At 57.5% G+C, this 27,794-nt stretch overlaps 8 protein-coding genes across 8 annotated transcripts; 5 read left to right on the top strand and 3 right to left on the bottom strand.

Moving 5' to 3' along the window:
- Positions 1-2,787: 2,787 nt before the first annotated feature.
- On the top strand, positions 2,788-4,952 carry TRAVEDRAFT_20381 (uncharacterized protein; the record flags this gene model as incomplete). Its single annotated transcript, XM_008039903.1, has 7 exons — positions 2,788-2,973; positions 3,107-3,159; positions 3,213-3,351; positions 3,403-3,994; positions 4,063-4,232; positions 4,381-4,573; positions 4,657-4,952. The coding sequence occupies 7 exons, from the start codon at positions 2,788-2,790 to the stop codon at positions 4,950-4,952; spliced, it is 1,629 nt and encodes a 542-aa protein (XP_008038094.1).
- Positions 4,953-5,241: 289 nt separating this feature from the next.
- TRAVEDRAFT_58647 (DNA-directed DNA polymerase alpha catalytic subunit POL1) lies at positions 5,242-10,713 on the bottom strand (the record flags this gene model as incomplete). Its single annotated transcript, XM_008040458.1, has 19 exons — positions 5,242-5,506; positions 5,560-5,653; positions 5,709-5,936; positions 5,988-6,163; positions 6,218-6,316; positions 6,367-6,586; positions 6,639-6,771; positions 6,826-7,100; positions 7,151-7,318; positions 7,378-7,524; positions 7,582-7,912; positions 7,963-8,207; positions 8,264-8,484; positions 8,541-8,708; positions 8,758-8,947; positions 9,002-9,150; positions 9,202-10,314; positions 10,371-10,560; positions 10,621-10,713. The coding sequence occupies 19 exons, from the start codon at positions 10,711-10,713 to the stop codon at positions 5,373-5,375; spliced, it is 4,374 nt and encodes a 1,457-aa protein (XP_008038649.1). The 3' UTR covers positions 5,242-5,372.
- Positions 10,714-10,958: 245 nt separating this feature from the next.
- On the top strand, positions 10,959-11,599 carry TRAVEDRAFT_47506 (glutaredoxin; the record flags this gene model as incomplete). Its single annotated transcript, XM_008040136.1, has 4 exons — positions 10,959-10,985; positions 11,040-11,326; positions 11,382-11,452; positions 11,505-11,599. 4 exons carry the CDS (start codon positions 10,959-10,961, stop codon positions 11,597-11,599), a joined length of 480 nt encoding a protein of 159 aa, XP_008038327.1.
- Positions 11,600-12,108: 509 nt separating this feature from the next.
- On the bottom strand, positions 12,109-12,431 carry TRAVEDRAFT_76021 (zf-DNL-domain-containing protein; the record flags this gene model as incomplete). The annotated part of the gene is made up of 2 exons (XM_008040457.1): positions 12,109-12,247; positions 12,304-12,431. Coding segments are annotated over 2 exons (267 nt in total), but the record flags the coding sequence as incomplete, so codon positions are not given.
- Positions 12,432-13,166: 735 nt separating this feature from the next.
- Positions 13,167-15,585, top strand: TRAVEDRAFT_28989 (bifunctional purine biosynthesis protein ade10). Its single transcript, XM_008039989.1, has 7 exons — positions 13,167-13,302; positions 13,353-13,429; positions 13,488-13,979; positions 14,038-14,271; positions 14,324-14,499; positions 14,574-14,702; positions 14,763-15,585. The coding sequence occupies exons 2-7, from the start codon at positions 13,384-13,386 to the stop codon at positions 15,312-15,314; spliced, it is 1,629 nt and encodes a 542-aa protein (XP_008038180.1). The 5' UTR covers positions 13,167-13,302; positions 13,353-13,383; the 3' UTR covers positions 15,315-15,585.
- Positions 15,586-15,882: 297 nt separating this feature from the next.
- Positions 15,883-18,964, bottom strand: TRAVEDRAFT_71961 (FAD/NAD-P-binding domain-containing protein). Its single transcript, XM_008040456.1, has 11 exons — positions 18,873-18,964; positions 18,722-18,808; positions 18,346-18,543; positions 17,749-17,831; positions 17,376-17,690; positions 17,271-17,307; positions 17,202-17,212; positions 17,006-17,136; positions 16,813-16,945; positions 16,293-16,762; positions 15,883-16,203 (listed from the first exon to the last, which is right to left on the bottom strand). The coding sequence occupies exons 1-10, from the start codon at positions 18,877-18,879 to the stop codon at positions 16,340-16,342; spliced, it is 1,425 nt and encodes a 474-aa protein (XP_008038647.1). The 5' UTR covers positions 18,880-18,964; the 3' UTR covers positions 15,883-16,203; positions 16,293-16,339.
- A 243-nt stretch (positions 18,965-19,207) lies between these two features.
- Positions 19,208-21,873, top strand: TRAVEDRAFT_28986 (uncharacterized protein). The gene is made up of 4 exons (XM_008039988.1): positions 19,208-19,959; positions 20,642-20,747; positions 20,804-20,876; positions 20,929-21,873. Exons 1-4 carry the CDS (start codon positions 19,647-19,649, stop codon positions 21,544-21,546), a joined length of 1,110 nt encoding a protein of 369 aa, XP_008038179.1. The 5' UTR covers positions 19,208-19,646; the 3' UTR covers positions 21,547-21,873.
- A 223-nt stretch (positions 21,874-22,096) lies between these two features.
- TRAVEDRAFT_28985 (TBC-domain-containing protein) lies at positions 22,097-26,489 on the top strand. The gene is made up of 19 exons (XM_008039987.1): positions 22,097-22,542; positions 22,612-22,776; positions 22,843-23,141; positions 23,196-23,242; positions 23,306-23,625; positions 23,677-23,708; positions 23,762-23,833; positions 23,889-24,026; positions 24,084-24,170; positions 24,224-24,228; positions 24,280-24,340; positions 24,399-24,858; positions 24,910-25,002; positions 25,055-25,192; positions 25,247-25,413; positions 25,465-25,681; positions 25,741-26,118; positions 26,172-26,235; positions 26,290-26,489. Exons 1-19 carry the CDS (start codon positions 22,276-22,278, stop codon positions 26,316-26,318), a joined length of 3,039 nt encoding a protein of 1,012 aa, XP_008038178.1. The 5' UTR covers positions 22,097-22,275; the 3' UTR covers positions 26,319-26,489.
- The last annotated feature ends 1,305 nt before the right edge of the window (positions 26,490-27,794 follow it).

Below are 27,794 nucleotides of genomic sequence, written 5' to 3'. Positions count from 1 at the left end.
CGTGTACGGCGCGTGGCTCGGGATCGTGGACGACTACAGCCGCCGCACGACGAGCTTCCCGGCGGACAAGCTTCCCGCGTGCGCCGCAATCGCGGAGCAGTTCAATCGCGTCCTGCGCTCCGACTACCTCGCGGGGCTCTGGCGCGCCACGCTCCTCTTTGGCCTGCTATGGCGCGAGGGATGGGAGGGACATCTGCGGCGTCCGGACGGGTACCGTGCGCCATCGTGGTCGCGGGCGGCAATCGACGGCGCAATCTCCTGGGACCAGGAGCGTCGCTCGGTGGCGTTGATGTCCAGAAACGCGCTCGCGAAGATTGTGCGGTGCGAGGTCACCCTCGAGGATGATGCGCTTCCGTTTGGGCGGGTGACAGGCGGGACTCTCGCACTGCGCGCGGCGGCGTTTCGGTGCCAGATCCGCCCTTCGATGGTCGCTGGAAGACACGAAGTTTTACTGCAGGCCACCGACGAACTTCAAGCATGGCGGAAGAAAAGGGGGGTCGGCGGCGCGGGTGGTGACGATACACTTGAGGATGGGTTGCCAATATCCGGACGCACGGTAATCGACGGCGGCGGGGATGGGGTGGAAAACGAGATGCAAGTATGGGCTGTTCCGCTGCTGCAGTGGGGTGAGGGCTCGCTGGAGGGCCTTGTGGTTACTCTAGCTGGTACGAGCGGCGCTGAAGGCGAAGGGCCTGAGTGCGGGACAAATAGGTACTATCGAAGAGTCGGGTGGTTCCAGCTGGTAGGCTCTCTGCCTCTCTCCTCGAACGATCGCAACCCGGGGACGGAGGTGTACGAGCTGGGGAGTATCCGTCGACGGATATCCAGATTGTATGAGTATCACACCTTGAGACCATCTGCATCGGACTCCGTACATACTACACCGACGATGCTCAGCGCCTACTACTACGCCTATCACGTGCACGTTTCCTCGAGATCCGAGTCGAAAGTTTGAACGTTGAACCTCTTCCACTTACCACACGCGTACACACTACGACCGGTACCACAGACGACTCATCGCACTGGAGGTCTACTACGCCGTTACAGCTTACAAGACGCCCTTGCCACCCTCAACAATGAACATCTACATCTTTTCTAACCCACGTACACGCCTACTATGCTCTGATCTCATTCGACTCAGGGACAGCTGTGCACCCCGCCCGGACGCCTCCCAGAGGTCTACGATGCACGTGTATTGGAAGGCATACCTGCCTATGTCTTGCGGCTGGGTCGTCGCACTGGTCGAACCTCCACATGCGTCATCGACTTCTCTAACTTAACGTCATGCTTGTCTAGATCTGCGAAGAGCCCGGAAGAATTCTCCATGGTCATGTCAAGTATTGAACGTTGAACGTTGAATCGTAATCACGCGGACGGGTATGCGTTCGCCGCGGTACAGACGTAGTGCTAAATGGATTGCAGCCTCGCCTCTCGCTCGGCGTTGCGTTTTATATTGCATCGCGTGCGCACCCTAACTTGGATTATCATAGTGGGCACCGGAAAGTAGGAGCCTCGTGAGCACATTGCTGCACACGAATAAGCACCTCGCTGTATTGTTGACCCCCTGTGAACAGTCGAACTGCACGCCCCATCGCAATCGACGGCTTCCGACTAGTCCATACGCCGGTATGCCCTCATCGCGTGTATAAATTTCTACACAGTGTGCTTCTTGACGCCCTTGCGGAGGCTGCGCGGCGCTGTACACGTCTAAAGGACTCGCTAGTTAGACACGGTGCCTCGAACTGGCAATGGTAGACGACCGTGTCTTTGGGTCGGCGGAGTTACGCCGGACGACCTAGACGTACTACAGTCAGTAGGGACGGAGGTTCAGCAAGTAAGTACTCCGGCAGTGACAGATTGATGAATGACTACTTATGCGATCACTATAGTACAGCCCGCCCGCTGCGAGCTCGCGGCAACAAATGAGGGCGGCACTCCACAGACGTCTACTATGCCGTATCGTTCTCATGGGATCGGACTCTTATTAAGTTCCATTCCTCCCAACCATCAGGCCATAAACTTCCGTCGCATGTGGCCAAACCTTAACATTCGCCTCTTATTAAGGTGGGAGGGATTCATCCGCCCTTTTGGCCTTCTCTTCCGCTAGGCTCTGATCTCCTTGTCGACGTTCAAGGGACTTCCCCCGCTAGCCTGTGACGAAACACAGGGCTGACTGGGATCCCCAAAAACTTCGCATATCGTCGTATTTCAAGTTGGTAAACTGGCATCATCGAGGTCAGCTTGTTTCGCACTTTAATCTTTACCTCGTAATGACAACGCCTCTTCAGGAAGTATGATCCCCATGTCGCCTCGTTCAAGTTCCTTTCCTCGGGAGAGGAGTCCGAGGATGACATCCCCTCCCCCAGGACACGCCGCTTTCCGGAGTCGGTCCCGTAGTCCGAGGGGGCGGCAACGCCAGTCTAGCGGCAGAACCAATGATCGGGCATCCTGGCGCCGAAGTGTCTCCCCACCCTACCGTTCAACCACACGAAGTTTTACACCTGCAGCGCCTTACAACCTAGCCATCCTCACTCGGACTGCCACCGAACCAATTCCGGCCGAAACACGCGCTTCCAGCCCCGCAGAGTCTGTCTCCTCACAAGGCTGGTACAGCGACTCGGGGATACCGACACCTTACAATGAGAAAATCGTCAGCTTGGAGGTGACGGAGGTGACCTCCCCTAACCGAGCCCAGAAGGCTAGCAAGCGTCGTACCGCAAATGCTGAGAAGGGAATCTTGACTCAGACTACTAAACAAGTGCGCAAGTGCACCCCTGCTCATCAGAGATGATACACTTACAATTAGCACAGCGCGTAGACGAAGCTCTTCACGAAGTCCTCGGCATCACCATCGATATCGCGCATGAGCTACTGGTCTTGGGCAGTGATCTCCTCGGCTTCGCGCCCATTCCGGGCCTCGGAGGTGCTGCACGCACACTACTGCACATATGGGATGCCGCGCTGAAGGTCACAGTACGTGCAAACCTCGTGATTATAAAAAGCGTGTTTGCCTGACCCTGAGATGAAGAACAACCAGATGGCATGCTTGAGCCTCACCGAAAAGTGTGCGGATACACTCCTAATCATCTACGAGGAGATATCGCAGGCAGGAGACGAGGTTTCCTCGGAACTTCGGGGTCCCCTCGATCGATTAACCAAGTACGTCCATGTTGCATCCTCTGCGAATTTTCGCCATTCCAATGTTGGGCTAGATCCTTCGACGCGGTGCGGAACTTCGTCGACAAACAGTCCCTTAAGACGGCGTTCACGAAGTACTTCCAGCGTGAAAAGATCGAGCGAGCTGTTCGTAAACACCAAAACAGCCTAAACGACGCGGTCATCCTCTTCAATGTACATCTCAACTTGTCTTTCCGCTGTGTATGCTGACCATCGGCCTCGTAGCTGACCATTCAGATCCGTACTTTGACCAAGGTCATCAAAGCTGGCAACCTAAATGATGAGACATACAACAAGTTACGGACTTTGTTCGAGCCTCACTTGCCCTCCTCCTCTCCATTGAAGATACCTCAGCAGGCCAACGATACTAGCCCCTTATCTGGAGCGAATGCAGAGCACACGCAGCCTGCCTCCACTCCGGCGCGGGACATCAAATACGATGCAGTACACAAAGCGACGGACCTACGGCAGGTGATGAACGATGCGCTACAGATGGACAGCGACCCCGACATGGTCCGCGTCCTCCAGGCCGGGCTAGCACAGACACCCGAGGCGATGAAGATGCTGAAAATAGCTATCCAGGTGGAATATCGCACTGTAGCCACTCAATCCGATCCGGGGAACCTCTCGGAAGACTCCTCCTACCACAATGCAGTAAAAGAAAAATCCATATCGCACGACGCGATGACCGGCGGAGCTGAGGTGGCATCCTTGGGCCACAATGCGTCTGGGCCTTCTGGAGCGAACGAGCAAGCGCAGTCCATGCAGATCGCACAGCTGTATAGAATGCTTCTACAGCACGAGTTCCATCCCTCGTGTAAGCTCTCCGCCGCTTTTTATGTCTTCGTCGACATGGGAAATGCACTAAACGCGTTATTTATGCAGTGACGCTGCCGCTCTGGACGCCATCTCCGATCCCAATCGGCGCAGTCGGTTACTATACTGACAGCGAAGGCGGGTCATTCGTCACATTGTTCGACTCATTCGATCCCGCAAGGTCGTCGAGAGGACGCGCAAAGGACGTCACGCCGCTGGGACACGATTCCGTGAGCCAAGTGAGCCGTTGGCAGGATCGGCGTACTGTCATTCAACGCGGTTTGGACATCATGTGGCGGTCCTGGTGGAGCCTGACGTGGCGCAGCGAGCAATGCTTGTGAGTGTTCTTGTAATCCTGACAAGATCAGTCGATATCCTAGCTAACAGCGATGGGACAGGCGAAGTTACTCATCGTCACTGGGCGTGACCAACGGGGCTGCGATGTTGTTCACGCAAACGACACACCACCGTTATATCGAGGACTTGAAGGTACCGCGACAGTGGTTCAAGGAGAATGCAGAACAGGTCCTCGCCATCTATGGTGCTGAATATTCTATATCAAGAGAGGATCTGTGCCTGGGTGAGTACTATAACTTGCTCCTGCTGCCAGGTATTCTGCACTTGTTCTTCGCCAAAACTGAATGCTCTACAACACAGTGATAGGGACACTCGAGGCGCAGGAGCACGCCCTATTGGTCAGCCAGAAACACCCGACCGGTCAGGTGCATTTCAACGTTTTCTCTGCGGCGAAAGCGGAAGAGCCGTGGGGCAAGTTTTCATTTTCGACCGACCGAACCCTACCGTCCGTCGGTGGACCAAATTGGGACGATAGCGGGCGGACTACAGAACCTCTTCGGACGTTCAAGGTCTCCAGCTGCAGATACGGCGGACCGTGGGACACCGTGCTACTCTCCTGTCTTCGTTTCACGTCCGGAGACACTGAACCTACGCTCTTTTGAGTATGTGGAGCTATGCCCGCACAGCCGTGTACGTTGTTGCCGCCCATTTTGAGATCTATACGCACTAAAGACATGGTGAACGCTTGCTGATAGGAAATCCCCCCTCTTGGATATGATGCCTGCACTCAGTCCCTCCAATTGCTTACCAAATCTACGTTTCTTCTGTATCAGTATCTTTTTACCTAGCCCTTTCATCCGCTCTTGGGAACACACATCGCGGCTTCTCTACTTCGCGTACCACCATCTAGTAGCTGCGTAGGATCTGTACATGTCAAACAACAAACGATGTGTTTCAGATTCCTGGATTGCACAAACAGTTGCCATGATAGCGATACAAAGCGACGACATTAACTACAATAGTACAGATGCCACTGACTGCATCTCCCCGATAGATGTTACATCGCTGCATTCCAAGACAGCTCACAGCTTCATAAAAGAGAAAAGAGCGCTCATCTGGATCCACCGTCGCCCGCACTGGTCCATATACTTGTCCACAGTCCCCTTCATCATATCGAGGAACTCGCTTCGGAGTCCTTCGACGACCTTGATGTCGGCTGCACTCGCATACGTTAGTCGCTGTTTACAGCGGTCCACTGTCTGCACGCACCTATCGTTGCTGGAGAGGCGGAGTTCTTCGCCCTCTCCGCATCGAACAACGAGAAGTAGTATCGCAGTTGGTTATACAGTTGCGCGTCCGAATACTGGAAGATATCAGTCAGCATCGCCGGACGGACGCCGAGTGCAAGGGCAAGTCACCTCGAACGAGACCGCACCCCGGCAGCCAGGCCGCAAGCACCGACGGCCATATACGCCCATCATGCGCGTGCGGTTCCCGCACGTCGGGTCGTCGCACACCGTCCAGCTCTCGTAATAGCGTGCGATGTGCGTGCGGATCTGCACCTCAAGTTGTGTCTGCACGCTGGCGACGCTGAGTTCGCCACGGCATTGGGTGCACATCACGCCTGCAGATTTGATGGGCGATTTCTGTGTGGGCCGTTAGTACGTGGGCGGATCAGGGAACACTGGGGGACGCACCTCCCGGTCGGCGAATGGAGCGAAGGTGACGTCGCCATTGCATGACCGGCAGCGGACAACGAACGGGTCGGTGTCTTGGAACCGCTCCGCATCGGACATGAGCGAGTCGAGGGTCCCGAAGTACCGTTCCTCGGCATCGCCTCCGGCGGATGTACGGTAACGATTAGGATCGAGGCCTGAGATTCTCGTGATTAGCGTGCGCTGAATCAAGGGAAATGAGAGGGACTCACCGAGACATTCCGCTAGTCGCGACTTGTCGGTACCCTCGATGGGCTCGCACAGACGCTCGATGGGCGGCAGGATTTGCTGAGACAGGTAGTGCTCGTAGTCTAGCACGGAGGTGAGCGACGCGACGCAAAGTCACCGGCGCTAGGCTTACCGATTTTCAGCTTGTCGCTTTCTCTGCGGACTTCGTCGGGGTGCTTCGCCTTGTCGGCTTGCGCGGTCTTCGAAGACTCGCCGCCCTCGCCGAGGCAGAACACGTAGGGAATGACGTCGCCCGCACGGGCGGTGATACCCCTTGCCTTCATCCGCAACGCGACTTGCACATGCGGTTGGCTCTTGGCGTCAGGGTAGTCCTCGGGGTTCTTGCCCAGTCGCTGTGTTGCGTGTAAACATCGGCGCATTCTAAAGGCTAGGGCCGGGACGCACCTTGAAGACAATGAACTCGTCCAACTTGATCTTGCCTGCACGCACGTTCTCGCTGACGGTAGACAAGTATTCGTGGATGTTCTCGACGACGTTCTCCGTTGCCTCCCCGGAGAGGATCTGCTCGAGGACGAATCTGACAAGAATAATTAGCGCGGAGCACACACAGCAGCAGTAGGGGGTAACTCACTGTGATACAGTCTTAGACAGAGCACAATACTCTCTGCGCTTCATGTCCAAACCCTTAACCTCAGTCGACGTACGCGTGCCGTCCTCGACCTTGACGGCTGCGTACTTCTTCTTCTGCAGAAGAAGCAGCCGCTGGAAGATACCATCGAGGTCGATCTCGAGCAACTTGTACCGGTCATTGACTGCCTTCTTGAACTCTGCTGAGATCTTCAGCGCCTCGGCGAGATCCGTGACGTTCGAGTTCACGAAGACCGAGTCAGTGTCACCGTATACGACCTAGGCAAGGGTTAGAGTATGATAAAGTGAAGGTGGTGTCCGCGACGTACGTCGAGCTGCATGCTCTCCGCGAGTTCGCGAGTATGCGTCAGAATCTCACGACCCTTGAACGTCGTGAGGGCGGCGAGCGGGCGGGCGTAGAACCGCGAGTATTCAAATCCGAGACACCCATACATACTGTTAGCAGTGAGCTTCAGAGCCATCTGCTTGATGTCCCACTGTAACGAAGACAAGTCAGATCTTGCGGCTGGGGTGGAACAGCCCGGGGGCGACTTGCCTGGAGCAATTGACCAGCAGTGGCCTTCTTGTCCTTCATGAGACTCTTCACCTGTCGTCGACGATTGACGAGTGTTGCAATGAGACGCGGGAGAACACCCAGCGCAACCTCCGAGCTCGGAGGTTCCGGGATCTTCTCTTCGCCATCCTGTGCAAATGTTAACTATAAGTTCTAGTGTGTCATCGTAAGCCGCAGTACACGCACCTCATCCTCGACCGCCTCCACAGTCGTGAAGTCGATGTTGTACTCTTGGATGATGCTCGGGTACAGCGAGTTGAAGTCCATGACGAGAATGTACTTGTCCCACAGGCCGCGCTTGGGCTCGAAGACGAGACCACCCTTGTACTTGTCCCGCTTGCCCTTCGTAGCCTTCGTGCCCGCACCTTCCGCGTCCTCGTCCTCCTTCTCGGCTTTGACTGCCGTCGCGGCCTTCTTGCCGTACAGTTTGTCCGGGCAGAGGTACTTGAGCCGGTGGAACTCGTGCAACAGAATGTACTCGTTCCGCTCGGCACGGCCTCCGTTCAGGGTCTTGTTCCTACATTGACGCATGAGTCTAGTTCGAAAACCATAAGTTCGCACACATACCAGGAGTTCCCGGCAAGGTTCGTCAACTGCCGGGTCAAGGGCAAGAGCTGGACCTTGGCCGCAAGTGCCATCTGGTAGTGCGCATCCAGCTCGCAGTGCCGTACGAACGTCAGAAGGCGGTCGGGCGTGCTGACGCTCCCGTCAAAGTAACTAGCGGTATCATCAGGGTCAATCTCTTGGCGTTCACTCTTCAGGTGCGTCTTGCACATCTCAGTGAGCGACCATGTTGTCGAAGTGATCATGCCCTGCCGACCAATGTCAGCGCGGACCGTTCTACATATGGACATCAGAGGGAATATACCTTCGCACCGTCGCTGGCGAGGTCGCAGAGCAAACGTCCGCTCAAGAAGCGCATGTTCGTGCCCTGTCGCCCAATGTTGGGCCACTTAGATCGTCGGAACCGGCCGATACGTGACCAGTGGTCGGCCTTCAGTTCGCGCATGCGATGGAGCAAGACGTCCAGGGAATCCCCGAGGAATTCGTGACCGACGATGACGTCTGGATCAGCCTTATGCAGGGTCACTGGTAAGGATAATGTATAAGCGTCGCGAAAAGCAGCTTCGTCGGGGTAAGCTGACCGAGCAAGTTGTTGAGCAGCATACGCTCGTTCTTCATCGCGGAAATGACGCCCTTCCCATTGTGGCCCGCACGGGCCTCGAAGTTGGGCGGGAATCGGTCTAGAGGGCGGACGAATGTCCGAACAGTGCACGGGAGGGATTCGGGTGGTGTAGTACCATCAATGTCCACTACGGGGCATGTGTAAGCACAACTCTCGTAATTAAGGTCACAGCTTACGGTTTGTCCACAACCGAGCCGTTGCGCAGACGATCTCACGAATGTTCTCCCTGTGGTTCACAATCGTGCGCATGCTTAGCGACACGACGGTAAGTGGGGGCATCTCTCGTGGTGCATCCGAGTCTGTTTCGGGGAACGGGTTGATGTCCTTCGGATCGGACACGGTGGCCTCCACTTTGCACCATGATACCTAGCGCGGCAAGGTTGGTCTGGTTGCGAGTCAGATGCAGATACCATTACTCACGCCCTTGTTATCGATTTCGGGGTGCTTGACCTGCAACCAGCACGGGCCCATGATCTTGCGTTTGAGAACGAGGAGTTCAAAAGCGCTCGTATTTGTCCCGAATATGCGCGAAAAGTTAGGACTGGACGCAGTATTAGGCAGTTGTGGCTCTGAACGTCAAAGTCAATGCGCGCTCTATGCCGCTTGCGATAGCCACTTACCGTTGAAGCCATACACCACCTTCAGCCACTGCTTCTCCTCCCGTGGTACGTCTTTCTCACCAAACGCGTACTTGCGCTTGACGAACTTCCCCTTGAATGCCTTGATCCCAGCCTTCCTCCGCAGACGGTCGAAGTCCGAGTAGATTTCCGGCAGCTCGGGAACTTGGTCCGTCTCGTACATCTCCCCCGTGTCCTCGTCTTCCTCCATGCGGCGCTCACGGGGAAGAACGAACAGGTTGCGCTGGAGGTTCTCGACGGTCACGCTGATCGAGACCCATGTCTTGGTCTTCTTGTCCTGCGTCTTACCGATGAAGTACAGCTTCCCGTCGTGCTCAAGATAGTCAAGCCAGTAGAAGCGCAGTGAACCGTCCTCCTCCAAGACTGAGAGGTTCGTCGGCGCGGCGGTACGCGCAGGAGTAGTCGGCCCAGAACCTAGTGAGTCGTCGGTTGTGACCTTTAGCGAGTCGTATATCGACAGCCAGGATGGTGTGTCGTCTAGCTTCTTCTTGCCACCGGCGTTCGTGTTTAGTGGCTTCAGCGGTTTAGCTTCAGCATCGACCTCTATCTTCGCCCTTGGTTTTGGCTTGAGGTCCTCCAGTTCGTCCTCGTCGATCTCCATGAACGCGTCCATGTCGATATCGTCGAACGAAGCATCGGCGTCTTCACCGCCGCTCTCTACTCCCAACTTGCCCATACGTTCGATAGCCGGCGTGATTCCTGGAGCCTCCGTCCTTGGCTTCTTCTTGGGGCTCAAGAAATAGTCATCACCGCTAGACGCCCCGACACCATCGTCGTAGGGGCCGTCTGAGGAATTGTCGGCATCGGCATACCCGGTGGGCTTTGCTTTGGTCCGATAGCTGCTGGTAAAGGGGTTGGGAGAGGAGCCGCCATCATCGTACCCGGGTTCTGGCTCTGGCTTGCGCTTGCGGGACTTCACTGGTGCGGGCTTCGCCGAAATGTTGTCCATGTCTCCTAGAAGAGACGCCATGAAGTCTGTCTCTTGCTCCGCGGACACGGCAGGACGGTAGGCAGCAATGGAAGGAGTCACGGCGGGAGGCGGGGGCTTCACCTTTGCCTTCGTCTTGCCCTTTGCGTCCGCCTTGCTCTTCTTGGCTACTCAGCGACTTGACATTAGACACAAGTCGCGAATATAACGGAGATACGCGTACCCTTGCTCTTAGAACGTTCCTCTTCACTCTCCTCGTCTGCTTCCGGTTCCTCGAAGTCATCCACGCCGGTGTCCATGTAGCCGCCGACGCCATCGTCGACCACGAAGTCGTCCTGCGCAAGGCGACCGCGCACTACGCTCTTGTATTGGTCCTCCGTGACTTCATCGTAAAGTCTATCATCCTCCTCGACCTGAAAACGCGTCCGTTCGCGATCAACACCTCGCGTTAGCCACGCGCGCCCAGGACGTACCTTGTATGATCTCCCGCCACCTTCGCGCGCCCGCTTGAGCTCTGCAAGCTTGGATAGTTTTGCCTGTTTCTCCCGACGCGCCCTTTCAGACATAGTTTCACAGGTGTGGGAGCAGAAAAGGTGTGGATCGGTGAACGCGACGGTGCAGCAATGAGACGCGCCTGGCTGGACATGCGACACGCTTTCGGGCGGAGATGCAAAGCGTGGCATGCACGTGCCTAAGACCTAACCCCAGCACCCGGGCACCTAACCCCACCCTGACGCTCCCGAGTTTCCGAGCCCGGGACTCTCACTCAGCACCAGACCTCATCCTGCCACGCACCTTCCCTCTCACCACCATGTTCAGCTCCGTTCTGCGCACCTCGGTACGTCTGCATGCACCCCCCGAACGCACGCTGTGATGTCTGACACTTGTGCAGTTCACCGCTCTCCGTGCACCGGCTCGTGCACCGGCTCTCGCCCTCGCATCTCCGTCTGCAGCCTTCGCACGGCGGTACATCACCCAGGAGGCTCGCAGTAAGATCCAGAAGGCGGTGACGTCTACGCCAGTCGTTCTGTTCATGAAGGGAAACCCCGAGGCTCCCCAGTGCGGTTTCTCGAGGGCCGCGGTGCAAGTTCTTGACATCCACGGCGTACCACCGGAGAAGATGCAGACGTTTGACGTTTTGGAGGACAGCGAGCTTCGGCAGAGCATTAAGGAGTTCTCGTATGTTCCCTTTCCATCTGCGTTCCGTACCCTGTGCTGACATTGTCGCGCTCAGCGATTGGCCAACCATCCCTCAGCTCTATGTTAACGGCGAGTTTGTTGGCGGTTGCGACATCCTGCTAAACAGTACGTGTCCGGCGCTTGTTCGTGGCACATCTGTGTTCACCGATCTTTACAGTGCACCAGTCCGGCGAATTGGCTGAGCTCTTCGTCAAGGCCGGCATTGTACCACCGGAAGAGCCCCAAGAGACTCAGAGCCAAAGCCAAAATTAGAGGCAGGCCACGTCGCATGGGAAGTCCGGTGTATAGGAACCCCTGCTCTGTACATAAGGGTTCTCAAGCATGCTGCTTCGACCCCGGGTCCGTGTGTCCTCCCCCTTTTATGACTCGTATTGGAGGGCCCGCCCATTATCATGCTGTATCAATATGCACACGTAATTCACCCGCCTCTTTACTGTAATGCTGCACGCTAAACCACACCTCTTCGAATAACAGACAGTACTGCCGTAGGGTGCTCACTCACCTCCGTGCCACTCTTCTGCAGCACCATAACATCTGTGCGATTTGAGTGGCTCCCTTCCGCCACCCTGCCATGTATACGACAGAGGGGGCGGCGTGAACGATTCTCGGCGAACAACAGCCTACCTGTCGTTTGGGTGATATCTCTGCATGGTCTCTACCGAAATCTGTCGTCTAGCCTGAGTAAGTAGTGAATGTTGCATTAGGAGGGCATGTATGATGTATAGTAGCGAGAGGGTACTCCATGTCGATCATTCCGGCGTGTATTCCACAACACCACCCTCGCCTACCGTGCCTCTCTTCACCTTCTCGCCCTTCGCGCGCACCAGGTCCTCCACCGTCTTAAGCTTGCCGTCCTCTGTGCTCTCCTTGAACCACCCCAAATGGTCCGCGATGAGATGCCTGACATGTCAAGTGAGTACGCATAACGCACGGCGAGAGCAAGATGTAGTGCGCACCGGTTTTTGCACCCCGGACATTGCACAATGACAATGCCTTTCTCATAACTCCGCTTCGTGAACTGGTGAGTAGAACGCGTATCGCACGCCTCTACTGTGCAGGTGAACGTTATGGACAGCTTTGGTTCTGGCATTTGGAATGAGAGGTGCTTTTGGGGATTCGAAGACATTTCTGATGATTCTGCGCTACTCGCATGCTGATGTGGGGGTGTAGGAGGAGTAGAGGGTGTTTCTTTCGCAGCACGCGGAGATAAGGACAGGGCGCGAGTGCTTGCAGGGAATCGCAGTGCTCGCAATGCCCATGGCAGAGGTGGCCGGGGTGTTACGCGGGTGATAGCAGTGACTGGTTGCCAAAGAAGAGCGGTGGCCTGGCGTATAGAGGCCATTGTGTATGCTATGTTCAAGTGGGAGAGAGCGTCGAGGAAGAGCAAGAGAAAGAAGTTCGGGACAGCGCCTGCTCCGTCATACTCAAACCCACGTGGGATGCAGATTAGATCTGAATGGTCGATCAAGCGAGCCTCGAGGTACTCGACTTCGCGGAGACCTCCTCCGAGTTGACACACACAACGCTCTGTACATTCATGTTAGTATACGGCGGTACCCAGTCGTAGACCTATTCATGTCTTCCCTTTGCATGCTATAGCTCGAAATTGAGCCGCACAAGATGTCGCAAGTCCTCTGTAAACAGCAGCCTATCGCAGGGCAATCAATTCTCGAGATAGCGATCGGCAGCTGTGGCGGCGATTTTTTGAGTTCCATAGCAGCCCCACATTCCTTCCCCACTTACCTCGACCATGTCTGCACCCATCGGTGGGCTTTCGCAGCAGCCCCGCGCGCGACCTCAGGATTACTGACTGCTCGATCTTTCAAAGCATTACTATCGGTTTACGACAAGACCAACCTTCTCGATCTCGCAAGCGGGCTGCATAGCGCCGGCGTGCGCCTCCTCGGCTCTGGCGGTACCGCGAAGAAGATCAGAGAGGCGGGCATTCCTATCGAGTGCGTAGACCGTTCCTGCTGCGCGCACCGACTGCTCACTGTGTTTCCAGAGATGTTTCGGACATCACGAAGGCCCCTGAGATGCTCGGTGGTCGGGTAAAGACCCTGCACCCCGCAGTTCACGGAGGCAAGCGACACACAGAAGTACACATCCATTCCAATTTGCTCACGGCACAAATAATCAGGTATCCTTGCGCGTTCCATTCCCTCGGACGAGGCGGACCTCAAGGCGCAGGACATCTCGCCCATCTCGATCGTTGTCTGCAACCTGTACCCGTTCACAGAGACCATTGCAAAGCCGAGCTGCACGCTCGCTGACGCCGTCGAGGAGATCGACATTGGCGGCGTCACTCTGCTCCGCGCCGCCGCGAAGAACCACGCCCGCGTCTCCATCCTCTCCGACCCGGCGGATTACGCGGAGTTCCTCGCCGCCTGGAAGGAGAGCAAAGGCGACATCAGCCAGGCTATCCGCAGCAAGCTTGCCTTGAAGGCGTTCGAGCAGACGGCCAAATATGACGACGCGATCAGCGGGTACTTCAGGCAGCAGTACGCGTCCTCAGACCTACCGGCTGAGCAGCTGGCGGGCCCCGTTCAGCGCACGGCCCTCCGCTATGGCGCGAACCCGCACCAGAAGCCCGCACAGGCTTTCGTAACGGAGGGAGAACTGCCTTTCAAGGGTACATCGCCGGCACCCGCCCATCATACCGTTCCTCGCTAAGTTATTTGTCTTTATAGCGTTGTGCGGTTCCCCTGGATACATCAACCTTCTCGATGCACTCAATTCATGGGGGCTCGTCAAGGAGCTTTCGGAGGCGCTGAACCTTCCGGCGGCCGCATCGTTCAAGCATGTTTCGCCCGCGGGCGCTGCCGTCGGTCTTGAGTTGAACGAAGTGGAGAAGCAGGTGTATGGTGTGGATGATCTAAAGGAGCCGTTGACTCCTCTTGCATGCGCATATGCTCGTGCTCGTGGTATGCTAGCGCTTCTATCCACATGGACTCGATTTAACCGCTAGAAATATAGGTGCTGACCGCATGTCCTCCTTCGGCGACTTCATTGCCCTGTCCGCACCTTGCGACCTCGCAACTGCGCGCATCATCTCACGGGAGGTCTCGGACGGCATTATTGCACCGGGCTACTCGCCCGAAGCCTTCGAGGTCCTCAAGAAAAAGAAGGGCGGCAAGTACTGCGTTCTCCAGGTGCGTATCAGAATGTCCGGCCCCGAACGTTCTTACCCGTTATTCTTACCCGTTATCCCCGCTTCCGCGTGCAGATCGATCCCGCGTACACGCCCTCGGAAATTGAAACGCGCCAGGTGTACGGCGTGTCCCTGCAGCAACGTCGTAACGACGCGAAGATAGACGCGAGCCTCTTCTCCAACATCGTGACTAAAAACCAAGAGGTGGGTGCTTGGCCCCACACACCCGCACCCTGCGTGCCTGACCGCAGCACGCACCCACAGCTCAACAGCCAGGCCGTGACAGATCTCATTGTCGCGACGCTCGCGCTCAAGTACACGCAGTCAAACAGCGTCGCGTACGCGTACCGCGGCGCGACGGTCGGCATCGGCGCGGGCCAGCAGTCGCGCATCCACTGCACGCGTCTCGCGGGCACGAAGGCGGACCTCTGGTGGCTGCGACACCACGCGCGCGTGCTCGCGCTCCCGTTTAAGAAGGGCGTGAAGCGCGCGGAGAAGGCGAACGCGATCGACCTCTTCGTCGCGGCCGAGCCGCTCGCGGGCTCCGAGCGCGCGCAGTGGGAGGCGCTCTTCGACGCGCCGCCCGTGCTGCTCACGGAGGAGGAGCGCGCGGCGCACATGGCGCAGCTCGACGGCGTCGCGTGCTCGAGCGACGCGTTCTTCCCGTTCCCGGACAACGTGCACCGCGCGCGGCGGAGCGGCGTGCGCTACCTGGCTGCGCCGAGCGGGAGCGTTATGGACGCGGAGTGCATCAAGGCGGCGGACGAGCACGAGATCGTGTTCGCGCACACCGCGCTGCGGCTCTTCCACCACTGAGCGGGCCCTGGCCTCGCCCGTCCCCTGGCCGCGGGAGCGATCGGGCCCCGGAGGGCGAATATTTGCTATGGGTCGTTAGCCCGATGCGCCGCCAGAACAAAAGAGTTGTGGACGGGGGCGGAGGGACTCAGACCGGCGGTGGGAGGCCCATGGGGTCAAAATATTGACGGGCGGGTTTCCGATGGGAAGCGGCGACCGCGTTCTTAGAAGTCAGCTCGAGAAATCTGTTGTATCAGCACACGTAAAGCAGGCCATGGCATGAGAGGTTCATGCCGACCGCTGCGCCCACTGCGAGCCCCGAAGACCGAGCTGGACCGAGGTACGTGCGGGCTCGGCAATGTCAGACGCGTTAGACTGGATGACGCGCTGACAGCAGATCGAAGCGGTATCTCCTATCCGTGCGCGAGAACGAATCATGGGGTCGCACTGGACTCGCACATATCAAGAGCACGACTCGGCCGTTCCATCATCCCGGTGTAAATTTTTGTTGGACAGGGGGGCACCGAGGGTGTACAGGGAGCGCGCGCGGGGGCGGCCGTTTCGATAAGTGGTAATATAACGTATGTGAACGGTTAGTATTCCGGGTCCGGGAGCATGTACGACTAGGACGGCGGGTATGGCAACGACTGAATTGCAGTATTAGGCGGCGTAGATGGAGGGCAGCGTCGAGCCGTAGATATGGATCCAGAAATAAGGAAGTATATGGCAGCATGGGAAGTGGAAAGGGACGAGTAAACATAAATCTGACATAATGTCTACGGGAGACGTAATAAATGGTGTTGCTGTGCGTGGCGATCCGTGAGCAGAGCAGGGCGATAGCGAGCAGAGGAGATGGACGATCATGGCGTGGGGTTCATGTGGGTCGTAATGCGGGAGACTGGTCCAGGGTCTATACGCCAAGCGGATAAGGAATGAGCACGCCGTGAACACAAAAAGGCAGGCAGGGAAAGACAGCGTGCGCAGGTAGGGAACACGCACCATATACAGGGCTGCCAGCGCGGACGCTAGCGGCGCGCGCCGGCCGCTCAGTCCTCCGAGACCGTGACGGTCGCGAAGTTGCTGAAGTTGACGATATTGTGCGGCTGCTCGCGCGCGACCTCACTGAAGCGGCCCCAGTTCACCCACCACTCTTCTGCCGCGTCGCCCGCGTCGTACAGGAAGATCTCGGCGATCTCCTCGAACTGCGCCTTCAGGGTACCCTCGTCCCACTCGTCCTTGCGCCGCCGCATGTCTTCGTCGCGCGCGTCCGCATTCGGGCCATCTGGCATCGAGACCATCTGCGCGTTCGCGATGTCCGCGAGCTTCACCAGCTCACAGCGCCGCTGTCGCAGCTCTTGGTACGCCGAGGTGAACGAGCCGATCTGGTCGAACGTGCGCAGGTGTGAGAAGAGCGAGCCGAGCACGACCGCGTCTTCGATCGCCATCGCTGCTGGGTGCGAGCCGCCGGGCTGCATGCGGGGTTAGCGCATGGAAGCACGCGTCGGCCTTTTGGACTCACGAAGGAGGGGTGTGCAGCGTCGCCTAGCAGAACGATTCGCCCAGTCGCGTCAACCCAGTCGTCGATCCCGTCTGGGCGCGTCATGAATCGCGTGCGGATGACATGCGGGGCGAACTTTATGAGCCGCTGTACTCTGCGGTCACGGAAGCACGCGTCAGTGGTAGCCGATGTGATACAGACGCGCGCGACGCACTGGGGTCCATGTCCCTCAATGTTCAGCTTCTCGGTGGGGATGAGGTCCTCCCAGTTCTCCTCGCCCTCCTGGTCCTGACCATCCTTGTTGAACCACGAGTACACGTGGAAGAAATACTCTTTCTTGGCGCGCTGCACACACAAGGGCGCCTCCTGTCAGCGCATGTCCCCGGGACAAGGTACGCGGGAGGACGTACCACGGGGTGTCCTGGGAAGCGAGATAGGATCAGAGAAGTGCGGAACGGGGATCACGCAAACGCACGTACCACAGATACTTCGGTGTGATCCCATCCAGATGGCCCACTATATACGGCGCCCGCGCTGAGCACTGCGTCCGGAAAACGGCGGGCGAACAAAGCAAGGGTGCTCACCTCGTCCGATAGCGCGTACGGCCGGAGCTCCGGGTCCTTGAGCATCTCCTCCGCGTCAACGACGCCGGTGTACAGAGTCAGGCCGCCCGGCTTCACATTGTCCTCCTCTTCGAGCACAACCTCACGGACGATACTTTGGTAGCCGTCCGCGCCCACAAGCATGTCTGCCGTGAGCACATCACCGTTCGCGAGCGTCACGCTCGGGTTCGGAATCTCATCCGACCCTTGTTGTATTGATGTGACCTCGGTGTGGTAGTCGACCGTCGCGCCCGCGCCCGTAGCGAGTTTGTAGAGGATGCCGACGATGTCGTCGTGCTGAGTTGCGTGTATGTCAGTGGATCATCGTGGGCATGGCGGTCGGATGTGCACGTACATGCATCATGAGGAAGTCACCCCCGGTTTCGGCCATAACGGCCGGCTTCCAGTGGAGGTAGCCGACGAGCTCGCCCGTTCGTACTGGTAGAGCATGGCGCGGTTAGTACCGGGTTCAAAGCAAGCAAGAAGGAAGGGAAGACGGGTTAATGTCCGGCGCCGGTCAATTACGCAAGAAGAAGCAGGACGCCGGACGTGAATGAAGTCGATCAGAGCGCAGCGCCGCACGCGATCGGCTGCACGTCCAGATTTACGCGGGCTGTCGTGGCAACTGCTTCCGGCAGTCCCTTTCCCCCAGCCGCTGTGAAACGCGACGCGGGAGCGCCGTGCATATCGGCGCATGCTCGGCCTCGGTCCCCGCGTCCGCGCGTTGACACACAGTGGACGACTATAGAACGCCATGCCGCCGCGCTCGCGTCCGCGGAGGATGGGGATGTCGTCGTCGACAACGTCGCGGAGGGAAGTGCATCGGGAGAATCGAGAGGTGCCAGTAGAGCGGGACCGCTGCGAGAAGCTCGGGAGGGGCGCGTCACAGATGAACGCGTTCGCGTCGAGTGGGGAAAGAGTCGAGCTAGAGCAGACTAGTAGAGAGACTCACGATGGTGAAAGGGCGTCCCGACACATCGCGTGGAGACCGCGCGCAGCTCTTCTTCCGATATCCACTGTCGCAATATCTTGCTCATGTTCGGAGGAACTCGATGTCCGCCTCCAGGGACATCCCGACCGTGTTTTTCGAGCACCCTGACGCGGTGCCCTGCCTTGGAGAGCACATAGGCGATGGCGAGGCCCCCAATTCCTGCGCGAAGAGAGAGGGTGGTCAGCAGCGAACGGCGATACGGTCTTCCCCACCGAGCCCGACGCCCCCACAGAGGCACACAGTAAGTGTTCAGGCTACGATCGTGTTTAAGGGATAATGATGGGGGGCGTTGATCGGGTTTGGCAGGGGGACTTGGTGGCGTTATCCTCGGACTGACCTCCACCGATCACCAAAAAGTCGAGCGTGAGCGGGGCCAAGCGGTCCACCTGGGGCATTGCTGGCGAGGACGAGGAAGATGCGAGAGCTGGGGTTGGGAGGAAATGAAGACGATGTGAGTGTCGAATAGCCGACAGAAGAGTTATACATACGAGCCATGCCTGTCTAGGTCAGATGGTAGACCAGCACAGAGGGAGAGGAGATGGTGGGAAGTTGAGAAGGGGGGCAATCAGGAAGAAGACGGGCAAGCGGGAGATGCGGGCAAGGGTCAGGGCGTGGACCGTCGCTTAAGTGTGTTGCTCGGTTAGGTGGTGGACGACAGGGATGCTAAGCTACGGTATGCACAATAATGATATTTGTATCTGCCGCTGACAGTGAGCGAGCTGTAGGCCGAGCCCCGGCGGCGGCGGAGGACATACATATAAACTGGGGGGACTGCGCCGTCTTGTGTTGTGAACCCCGGCATGGGCTAGTCGCGTCCCCTCCTGCGCCCGACTCCCGCGGCAGCCTCAGGCAGCTCGCGCGCCGTCTCGCAGTCGTCTCGCGCGGCGACAAAAGGGGTAGGCCGCGACCGAGATCATGCTGGCGAATCCCAATCCCGGAAGAGCTTGTTCTAATCAGCGTTGCTCGAGCGCCACCCGCGCTTCCTGGAAAATCCTCATTTGCTTCCGCGACTTTCCGGCCCCGGCGGTCTCTTCAACTTGCAAAATTTGCCCGCCCCCCGCCCCGCCGCTCCGTCCAGCGCTCGGCCTTCGCCGGCGGTCCCCACGGCCGGCTGACGTCCGGTGCCGGCCGCGCTCGGTCCGTGCGGGACAAGGTTGGTTGTCCATGCGCGAGCCATGTTTTGTCTGCAGCGAGCTCGAAGGTGTTGCCGTCCTCAAGCCCTTGCCTGCTCACCTCTCGACGACCACCTCTGCTCTCTCACCATGCCGTTCCCCTTCAGCTTCAGCCTCGCTGCGCCCGGCATCACCAACCCGTTCGCTGTTACTGAACAGCCGGCGCCTCCTTTCCATTATAGCACTGACGTCCAGCATACTTCCGTTCCGCATCGCCGGCCACCCTCTCCATCGCTGCTTCCCCCACGATCCCGGAAAAGGGGATGGGTGCCTTCCTCTGCTGAACCCAGTCGACCGACATCCTTTCATACGTCCACCAGTGGCTATCTCGACACCCCCGCAAAGTACAGAGACATGGCTTCCGAATCAGCGGAGCAGGACGAGGTAGAGGATATGGTTGCAGGTGAGTTTTTCGCGCTCGAATCCTTTCCCTCTTCCTCAGAAACCTTGAACCATTTGTGCGAATATCGAGCCTTTGATTTGCCGCCTTGGACACGCTGCATTTGCGCTCAAAAGTGCGCTCGCTCTACTTTGCATCCTCAGCGGCTTTAGGCACATGAAGGGTGTCATCTCTTGCGATACCGCACGGATGTCAGCCTTCGTGCTTCACCACGCACACAATATGCATAACCTCCAGCAGGCAGCAGCGTGCCCAAGATCGCGCACCCTCAGCCCTATGTTGCCGGGCACGTGTATCAGCGCACAGACCGCCTCGCACCGATCCCGCCGGTATGTTCTCGGTACCCTGCCAAGGTCCGCGCTTCGACGAGCAACTCGTGAGACGGAGGGAAGCGATCTACACGCATACAGTCGCCCTTTTGCCTCAGGCTGCTCCACAGATACGCCGTTTGATATCGCATATGAAGCGGGAGGCTGCGGCGTGGCAGCTTGCCTTCGCACCTCGTACAGCTCCCACACACTGCCGCAGACGGACGCCGATGTGCATGTACGGCGCGTGTTGAGCCCTCGTACCGTCATGCCCGATACACGTGCACTTCGTTATGCCCTTCATAAGTGGATCGCCCTGCGGCTTCTCATCCTCACCATGCTCATGACCACCCAACTCAACTTTTATGTATCGATAGACCTTCCTCCCCCCAAGCGCCGGAGAACGCTTGCTGGCTCTATTGTCTCGACTGCGCTGAGCGCTGCTCTCATCGGGACCGCTGTTGGCCTTACTGTGTATCGCCTGTGAGTATATGCGCTTGTTATTTAACCTTTTGCTCCCTGTGCTCATTCATATCTAGGTGGAGAGATCGTGGCAAGCACCCCGAGATTCTTCCACCGCCTTATGAACAAGGAGGCTGGGTACCACCACAGGTACGTGTCATGTTTCCGCAGAAACAGTATGTATGCTAACTGCGTATTTTAGTCCGAACAGGCACCCGCCCCGGAAACACCGAAAGTGGTAGTCACCGCGCCGACGACTCCTCGCTCCAAGAAGTCTCGTCACGTTGCCGGTCGACGCACTGTCCCGCGTCACCGCAAGACGCCCTCTCGTGTACAAGGGTCGACCTCTCATTATGCCACCGCCTCCTCTTCCTATGCCTCCCGTGCCCCCATTCCCGCCGAGTTCAGCTTCGCCAGCGGCTCGCGGTCAAGTCCGCCGCAACCTGAAGAGGAACCTGACGTCGACGACCAGATGTCCTGGATCGGCGACAAACTCGCACATCTCATCGCGGAGGGTCAAAAGGCGCTCGGCAAGGAGATTGTCATCATGAGCGAGGACAAGGAGGACGAGGTCGACGACGGCTCCGGCGCATGGGTCGAGGAGGACGAGCCGGTTCAGGGCTCGAGCCGCTCCCCCGGCTTGCCACCGTACTCCCCCACTCCGTCATCAAGAAGCTTCGCCCGGGGTGTCTCGGTCGACTCCGATTCGCGGTCCGTCCGGAGTGCATTTGCGGAGGACGATTCCGCGTGGGCAAGTCCGGAGATGCGCGAGAGCATGGAGCGTGCGCGCATGCGGTACAGGCAGAAGCGGGGACTCTAGTCCTGATGGAGTCCTCCGTTTCTGCCGTTTTTACGCACGCCGTGGCTCCCCGCCCTCCGTCAGGGCCGTGCTTCTGGCGGGTTTCATTCCGCCCTCTTCCTTTGTGGACTCGCCGCATTCAACCTGACGCTTCTTGTTACGACACGATTAGATACGACCCCCCACGCCCCCCTCTGCCCGTCCATTGCATCGCTTATCGTATTCGCACTTACCACATACAGCTCCTCCCCGCTCTCGCGGCCACACCATCACTTGCATTCTTTAGCGTTAAAGTAGTAGGATTAGGTTATTCTGTGTTATCTATGTAGCAACAACAACCCGCTTCCCGGCTCTGCGCACTTGTGCTGCAGCTTGCCTTGTTTTACCTAGCTGTTCTCTCTGTCTGATATGCGAGTTTACGCCTGTCCGGACAGCGAGCGGAGAGAATATCCAGCACGAAGTTGAGGCGGGGTTGATCAAGAGACGCCCATAGAGTATGATCGAGTGACGAGCGGTGCGCGCCCACAGCCTCCGATTCAGAGAGGCGACTACCACCACGCCCTCAGTCTGTGCATCTCTCGTTCTGGAGAACCCTTTTCTCGTTCTAGGACACGTTCGCTTTCTTGCTTTGAACGGGCAGCGCTCGATCTAGGTCCTACGCTCAGCCCCACGGGACGATACTTGGGAATAGCCGCAGTAGCAGCAGCTGAGAACGGTGCAATCAACCCCTAGTGCGACAGTGCGGCCAGGATGTCGACGATATCGACGCACCTGCGGAACTTCAAGGAGCCGACGCGGGACCAGCTCACGCAGCTCTTCTTCGCGCTCCCGTCGAGCGTGAACGGCGCGTCGTCCGCGTCCGGCTCCGCGCTCGGGGCGGAGAGCGCGCTCCCGCAGCCCCAACGGGAGAAGGCGGGCGCAGGAGAGAAGAGCGTCGGCGCGGCGGAGACGGAGCTCGAGAAGATGGAGATCAACGCGGTGCTCAGCCTTGGGGTGCAGGGTGAGGAGGACTCGTATGTGAGTGCCCTACTTGTGGTTTAGGGCTTTGGGTGGACCACAGGGTGCTGAACCGGGGTGGGGATATAGGCTGGCAAGCTGTACTTGTTCCCGCCGTACCTGGCGTTTGCGTCGCTCGACCGCAAGTCTGTGCGGTTCACGATCCCGCTGTGTACAATCCGCAGAGTCGAGCGGCTTAATGCACGCGCGGGGATTTATGCGCTGAGCCTTTCGCTATGGCATGGCATGAAGATCGTACGTCCACTATGACCTTACATCTCGTATAGGAAATGCTGACATGCTGCTCCGGTTATTCCGTAGGTAGTGCAGCTGACGTCTTTGCGGCCAACTGCGGACCTTTTTTGCTCGCTTCTGCGCGACGCGCTCAAAGTCGAGCTGCAGAAGGGCAAGATGAAGGCCGTGAAGCCTTTCATCAAGACATGCTACTCGGAGCTCCTTGTTGCGAACGCGAGCGCGCCCGAGAACGCCGAGGAGAAGGACGGCGGCGGCGCATCCAAACACGCCGCGAACGAGGACGGCGGCCCGTCCAGCCCCGCCGCAGACTCGATGTACCTCGGCGGACTGGGCCTGAAGTTCAAGTTCCCAGGCGATGCGAAAAAGTGAGTGCGTCCGTGCTAGGAGGGCGCTGCTGCTTCACGCCTGACGCTCGCTAGGCTCCGGGAGGCGTCGAAGACGAAGCTGTGGACAAACTATCTTCGGTGTAGGTGGTGCATCGGTGCCGGCGCATTTTTGTGCTCCTAGTTCTGACGTATTACGTGCGCAGCACACGGACGCAACCTCACCCTTCTTCGCTACCCGCAATGCACGCGGCTCATCCAGGTCGGTCTTCCGAACCGTCTGCGCGGCGAGATGTGGGAGACGCTCTCCGGATCCCTGTACCTCCGCTTCGAGAACCCTGGGTTCTACGAGCAGATCCTGGTCGAAAATGCGGGGCGGACAAATACTAGCACGGAAGAGATCGAGAAGGACTTGCACCGCAGCTTGCCCGAATACTCCGCGTACCAGTCGGAGGAAGGCATCGGTGCGCTACGGAGGGTGCTCTCAGCATATTCTTTCAAGAACCCAGAAACGGGGTACTGTCAGGTACGTCGTGCGTATTTTGCAGCAGCTGGAGCCGGCACGATGATTTTGTAGGCCATGAACATTCTGGCGGCTGCAATCCTCATGTGAGTGACCAGTGGAGAGTGGCGGTTGCGTGGGTCCTGATCGCCTGCTTTAGATACATGTCCGAGGAACAAGCATTTTGGCTCCTGGAGGTTGTCTGCGATCGTCTCCTCCCCGGTTACTACAGGTCTGACACGCCATCTCCCTTCGTCTGAAAGGATATGTCTGACAGCTTGTCCTAGCCCTTCTATGCACGGGACACTGCTGGACCAGCGCGTCTTTGAGTCACTCGTGCAGCGCTGTCTGCCCATATTGCATGATCACTTCCAAGAAGTCGATGTGCAGATGTCCGTGGCGTCCCTTCCCTGGTTCCTGAGTTTGTAGGGTTTGCCAACTTCATCGCGCGCGACTGAAATTTGACGGGCTCGCCATCGCAGGTTCATCAACAGCATGCCTATGGTGTTCGCTTTCCGGATCATGGACTGCTTCTTCTGCATGGGCCCCAAAGTTCTCTTCCAAGTGGGGTGAGTTTCTTTCTCGTTCGGGCCCTCCGAGGAGTTCTAACTCATTCCGCTAGGCTGGGTTCGTCAAAGCTATGATTTACCATTCGTACGCAGCTCATGTGAGAAATAGCTATCCTCAAGATCAACGGCGAGAAGTTGCTTCAGATCCAAGATGACGGGCAATTTATCCAGTAGGTCGTGTCCTGTATCCATGGTGCTCCGTGCGATTAACTTGAGTCATGACGACAGCCTCATGCGGGAATACTTCGCCTCTCTTGGGGACTCGGCGCACCCGGGTTCTACGGACCCTCGCGCCCGGGCGATCACGCGCTTCCAAGAGCTTCTCCTCGTCTCCTTCCGCGAGTTCGCGGTCATCACCGACGAGACTATCCAGTCTGAGCGGCGCAAGTACCGCTCTGAGATTGTCCACAGCATCGAGTCGTTCTCGAAGCGCTCGGCGATCCGGAACCTGCGCACACTGGAGCGCTTCTCGAAGGAGCAGGCCGGCCTCATCTACGATGCGTTGTTCAAGGCTATTTGCATCGAGCCGCCCCCGGCGGTGGCGCAGCCGCCTCCGACATTGCTGACCACGAAGGGCGAGGCGGAGGAGCGGCCAGAGACGAGGATTGGGCTGAAGACGTTCCGTGTGTTCTTGAGCGAGATTTGCACATGGGCGCGGACAGAGAAGATTGTCCGCAATGGTTTCCAGGTCAGTACTTTTATCGGCTTCTTGCTGTTCAAAGCCTGACCGCTTCATTAGCAAAGAATAGACCGCGAAGTCGCCGAGCACGAGCTCATCGACCGCTTGTTTTACTTCTGGGATACCGCTTTCAGAGGCGCGCTCTCATTCCAAGTACGTACTGTCGTTTTCGGCCATTTATTGATTGAGCTAATAAGTAGTGCAGGACGTTGTCTTGGGCCTCGATGGTGTCATGTTCAATGATCTAATGGAAAACATCGAGTGGTTCTTCAATCTTCACGACAAGAACAAGGACAGTTATCTGACAAAGGACGAAGTGCTCACCTTGTCGGAGTCCCTTCTGGTAAGTAAATGGGAGTATCGCTACGCCGCTACCGTCACTGATCATCGGGTCTAGTTCATCTTCCGCCACGAGATCGGGGATGCATACCTCGGAGCCGTCAGTCGGTTTATGTCAAATGCGTTCGAGTACGGCGACGCACTTCTTCCTCGGCCAGAGGGCGCCGATCCCAATTCCGAGCCGCCACCGATCGAGTCAAACCAGCCGTACATGAACCTTGCAACGTCAGTGCCTGATGACACATTTGCAGGATAACGGGCTGATCCGTGGCATAGATTCCGCATGGTTGTGTTGGCGGACGAAATTCTGGAGTCGTTCTTCGAGTTGGACTTTTCGGCGACATTCAGGCTGGAGCCAGTCCCGATTCAAGACATTCCGAACTCAAACACTGGGCTCCTCGGGGACCTGTGGCACAACATCGCAAGCGATGACAACCGCAAGATCTTCAATAGGTTCACCGACGGGATCGGAAAGACCATCGGAAAGCACCAGGTATGCCGTACTAAACACACATTTTCTGCCGTCGTGTTTGGCCTCTTATCATTGTATAGGTCTTCACGCGCCCTGCCATCGGCAAGTACACTGCGCTAGAAGAGCCAAAGGCACGCGAGTCACTCCTCACGCCCACTATGCGTCGCTCAGCGTCCAAGGCGAGCCTCCAAAGCCCTACCGACACTCCGGCAAGCGACTCTTCCTCCTCGGTCTCCGCTCCCGCGCAGTCTGCATCAACCCTTAGCGTGGACCAGCCCGAGGTGTCCTCCGCGACGTCCGCGGAGTTCTCGCCCATGCCGATGCCAAGCATGTTCCATGCCGCGGCGAACGCGGCGGCGCTCATGGAGCGCACGCCATTTGCGATTGACGATGCGAAGGATGATGATGACGAGTCTGATATTGAGACAGACGTAGAGGACGACGGGGTCATGGATGAAGTGCGTCAAACCGAGCCCGCTTGTCGTTCTGGTAGACTAACGTTTGTGGTTAGGTGGACGCATTCCTCGAGGCCCACGACTCTGGGCTGACAGAGGCTGAGCGAGAGCTCGCACAAGGTTCGTGTAGTAGCGCCTCTCGTATGATGGCCGCTTGCTGACCGTAAATCACAGACCTTATCAACGCAGAGCCCGTGAAGTAGGCGTGATAAACGTGCTGAGCGGCTGGTGCCGGTTTCGCAGAAGGGCATTCTATGGCATTCACGCGCAAGTTCGTCGGTGTACATCTATCTATTCTCTGTCGCACTGTATTCGGAGGAACATGAACAGACCTGCTGCCTAGGCAGTGGATACCAATCGCACCCATTGTGGACAGCTTGCGGGCCACTCTGACCCCTCATGGTGCCCATTCTTTCGAAGGACATGCGCAAACCTACGCAGATGGCTCATCCCGCCAAGGAAAGTGCGTTGATACTCGTGGTCGTGTTCCGCAGGACCTTCAAATCCGCCGACTCCAATGTTTCTCATGTCAAGTGTGAGGAACCGAGGCGGTGAGTGATCTTCGTCCGAGTCATCGACCACAAAGCTGGCAGATTTGCTTTCTAATCGCAGACAATCGACGGTCCGAAGGAAGGCCCGCGAGTTTCACTGGTATCACGCTGCTCATGGCTTGGAATAGCTCGTGTCCTTGGGACATTCCGAGATGTAACGGGAAATCCCCTCGCCGCAACTGCAAGACGCCGCTAACAGAAGCTCTTGAATGCTTCTCGTCTTCGGACAATGTCGTCCGTTCAAGCCCTTGTACATCCTCTTTGGTACGACGGTTCTTCCGACCGCCACTTCCCGTTGTTATTCAGCTTAACCGCACGCTTCTTTGCTCTCAGGCCGGTCCACCGCCCTACGAATATTCTCCCTGCTCATGTTAGCGGTGCGACGTCGGCCCAATCATGTCAATCTGACATGACCCTTCTTCAGAATTGGTCTGATGATTCACGAAACTCGCTCAGCCACCCCACCGGACCCCTACCTGGGTACAAGGGTCTCCCAGCTATCTCACCCGAGTCGCCTCATCTGCTTACCTCGACAGCGCGAAGGACCGTACCAGTACGTACAGTCTAGCTCCGATGCGCTGATCAGCCAGTGACAGCACGCCGACATACCAGCTTGTAGCACGATACGACACACTGAACCTCTTCTTGAGTAGCGGTACGTCCGTATTACGCTTGTGCATGTCTCCCGGGTATATCTGAAATACGCGATGGTTGACATAGCTACATCTTCTAGGTTTGACCAATATACTCCTGAACATCTTCCCTCAGACTGAGGTGGCTGGGGAAGTTAACAAGCTATGGTGAACTTGACGCATGATAATACCAGGTGTTATCCGATGAATATCCTTCGGCCGTCATTGAGAGAAATGTTTAATCCCGGTGCAAGCAAATACCGCGATGCTTCCTAGCGGCTCCAGTACCCAGTACCACCGAACGACATCTCAGGAACATGTGACGCAACCGCCGACGTACGCTCTCGGAAGAAGGTCCTTCCGCCCACACCGCTCGCATCAACTTCCTGGGACCTCGGTCCAGGAACTATGAAACCGTAGGGACCCTCATATGGCCGTTTGCTCTCCAAGATAGTATGCAGGTACATGACTTGGACTAGATGAGCTCGCTGATCAC

Source organism: Trametes versicolor (genome assembly GCF_000271585.1).
Source record: "Trametes versicolor FP-101664 SS1 unplaced genomic scaffold TRAVEscaffold_6, whole genome shotgun sequence".
NCBI classification, from domain to species: domain Eukaryota; kingdom Fungi; phylum Basidiomycota; class Agaricomycetes; order Polyporales; family Polyporaceae; genus Trametes; species Trametes versicolor.
Note: the sequence above shows the minus strand (reverse complement) of the source record. Positions and strands in the feature narration are given on the sequence as shown.

Bases quoted from the DNA above. Each gene is read 5' to 3' on its own strand.
- TRAVEDRAFT_28989 (XM_008039989.1), top strand. From the start codon at position 13,384: ATGCTCGGTGGTCGGGTAAAGACCCTGCACCCCGCAGTTCACGGAG. The intron at 14,272-14,323 runs GTATGCTAGCGC...CTAGAAATATAG, and splicing joins CGCATATGCTCGTGCTCGTG to GTGCTGACCGCATGTCCTCC. The intron at 14,703-14,762 runs GTGGGTGCTTGG...ACGCACCCACAG, and splicing joins TCGTGACTAAAAACCAAGAG to CTCAACAGCCAGGCCGTGAC.
- TRAVEDRAFT_71961 (XM_008040456.1), bottom strand. The intron at 17,832-18,345 runs GTGAGTCTCTCT...ATGCTCTACCAG, and splicing joins CGGGACGCCCTTTCACCATC to TACGAACGGGCGAGCTCGTC. The intron at 16,946-17,005 runs GTGCGTCGCGCG...CCGTGACCGCAG, and splicing joins ATTGAGGGACATGGACCCCA to AGTACAGCGGCTCATAAAGT.
- TRAVEDRAFT_28986 (XM_008039988.1), top strand. From the start codon at position 19,647: ATGCCGTTCCCCTTCAGCTTCAGCCTCGCTGCGCCCGGCATCACCAAC. The intron at 20,748-20,803 runs GTGAGTATATGC...ATTCATATCTAG, and splicing joins GGCCTTACTGTGTATCGCCT to GTGGAGAGATCGTGGCAAGC. The intron at 20,877-20,928 runs GTACGTGTCATG...TGCGTATTTTAG, and splicing joins GAGGCTGGGTACCACCACAG to TCCGAACAGGCACCCGCCCC.
- TRAVEDRAFT_28985 (XM_008039987.1), top strand. From the start codon at position 22,276: ATGTCGACGATATCGACGCACCTGCGGAACTTCAAGGAGCCGACGCGG. The intron at 24,859-24,909 runs GTCAGTACTTTT...CCGCTTCATTAG, and splicing joins TTGTCCGCAATGGTTTCCAG to CAAAGAATAGACCGCGAAGT. The intron at 25,193-25,246 runs GTAAGTAAATGG...CATCGGGTCTAG, and splicing joins CCTTGTCGGAGTCCCTTCTG to TTCATCTTCCGCCACGAGAT.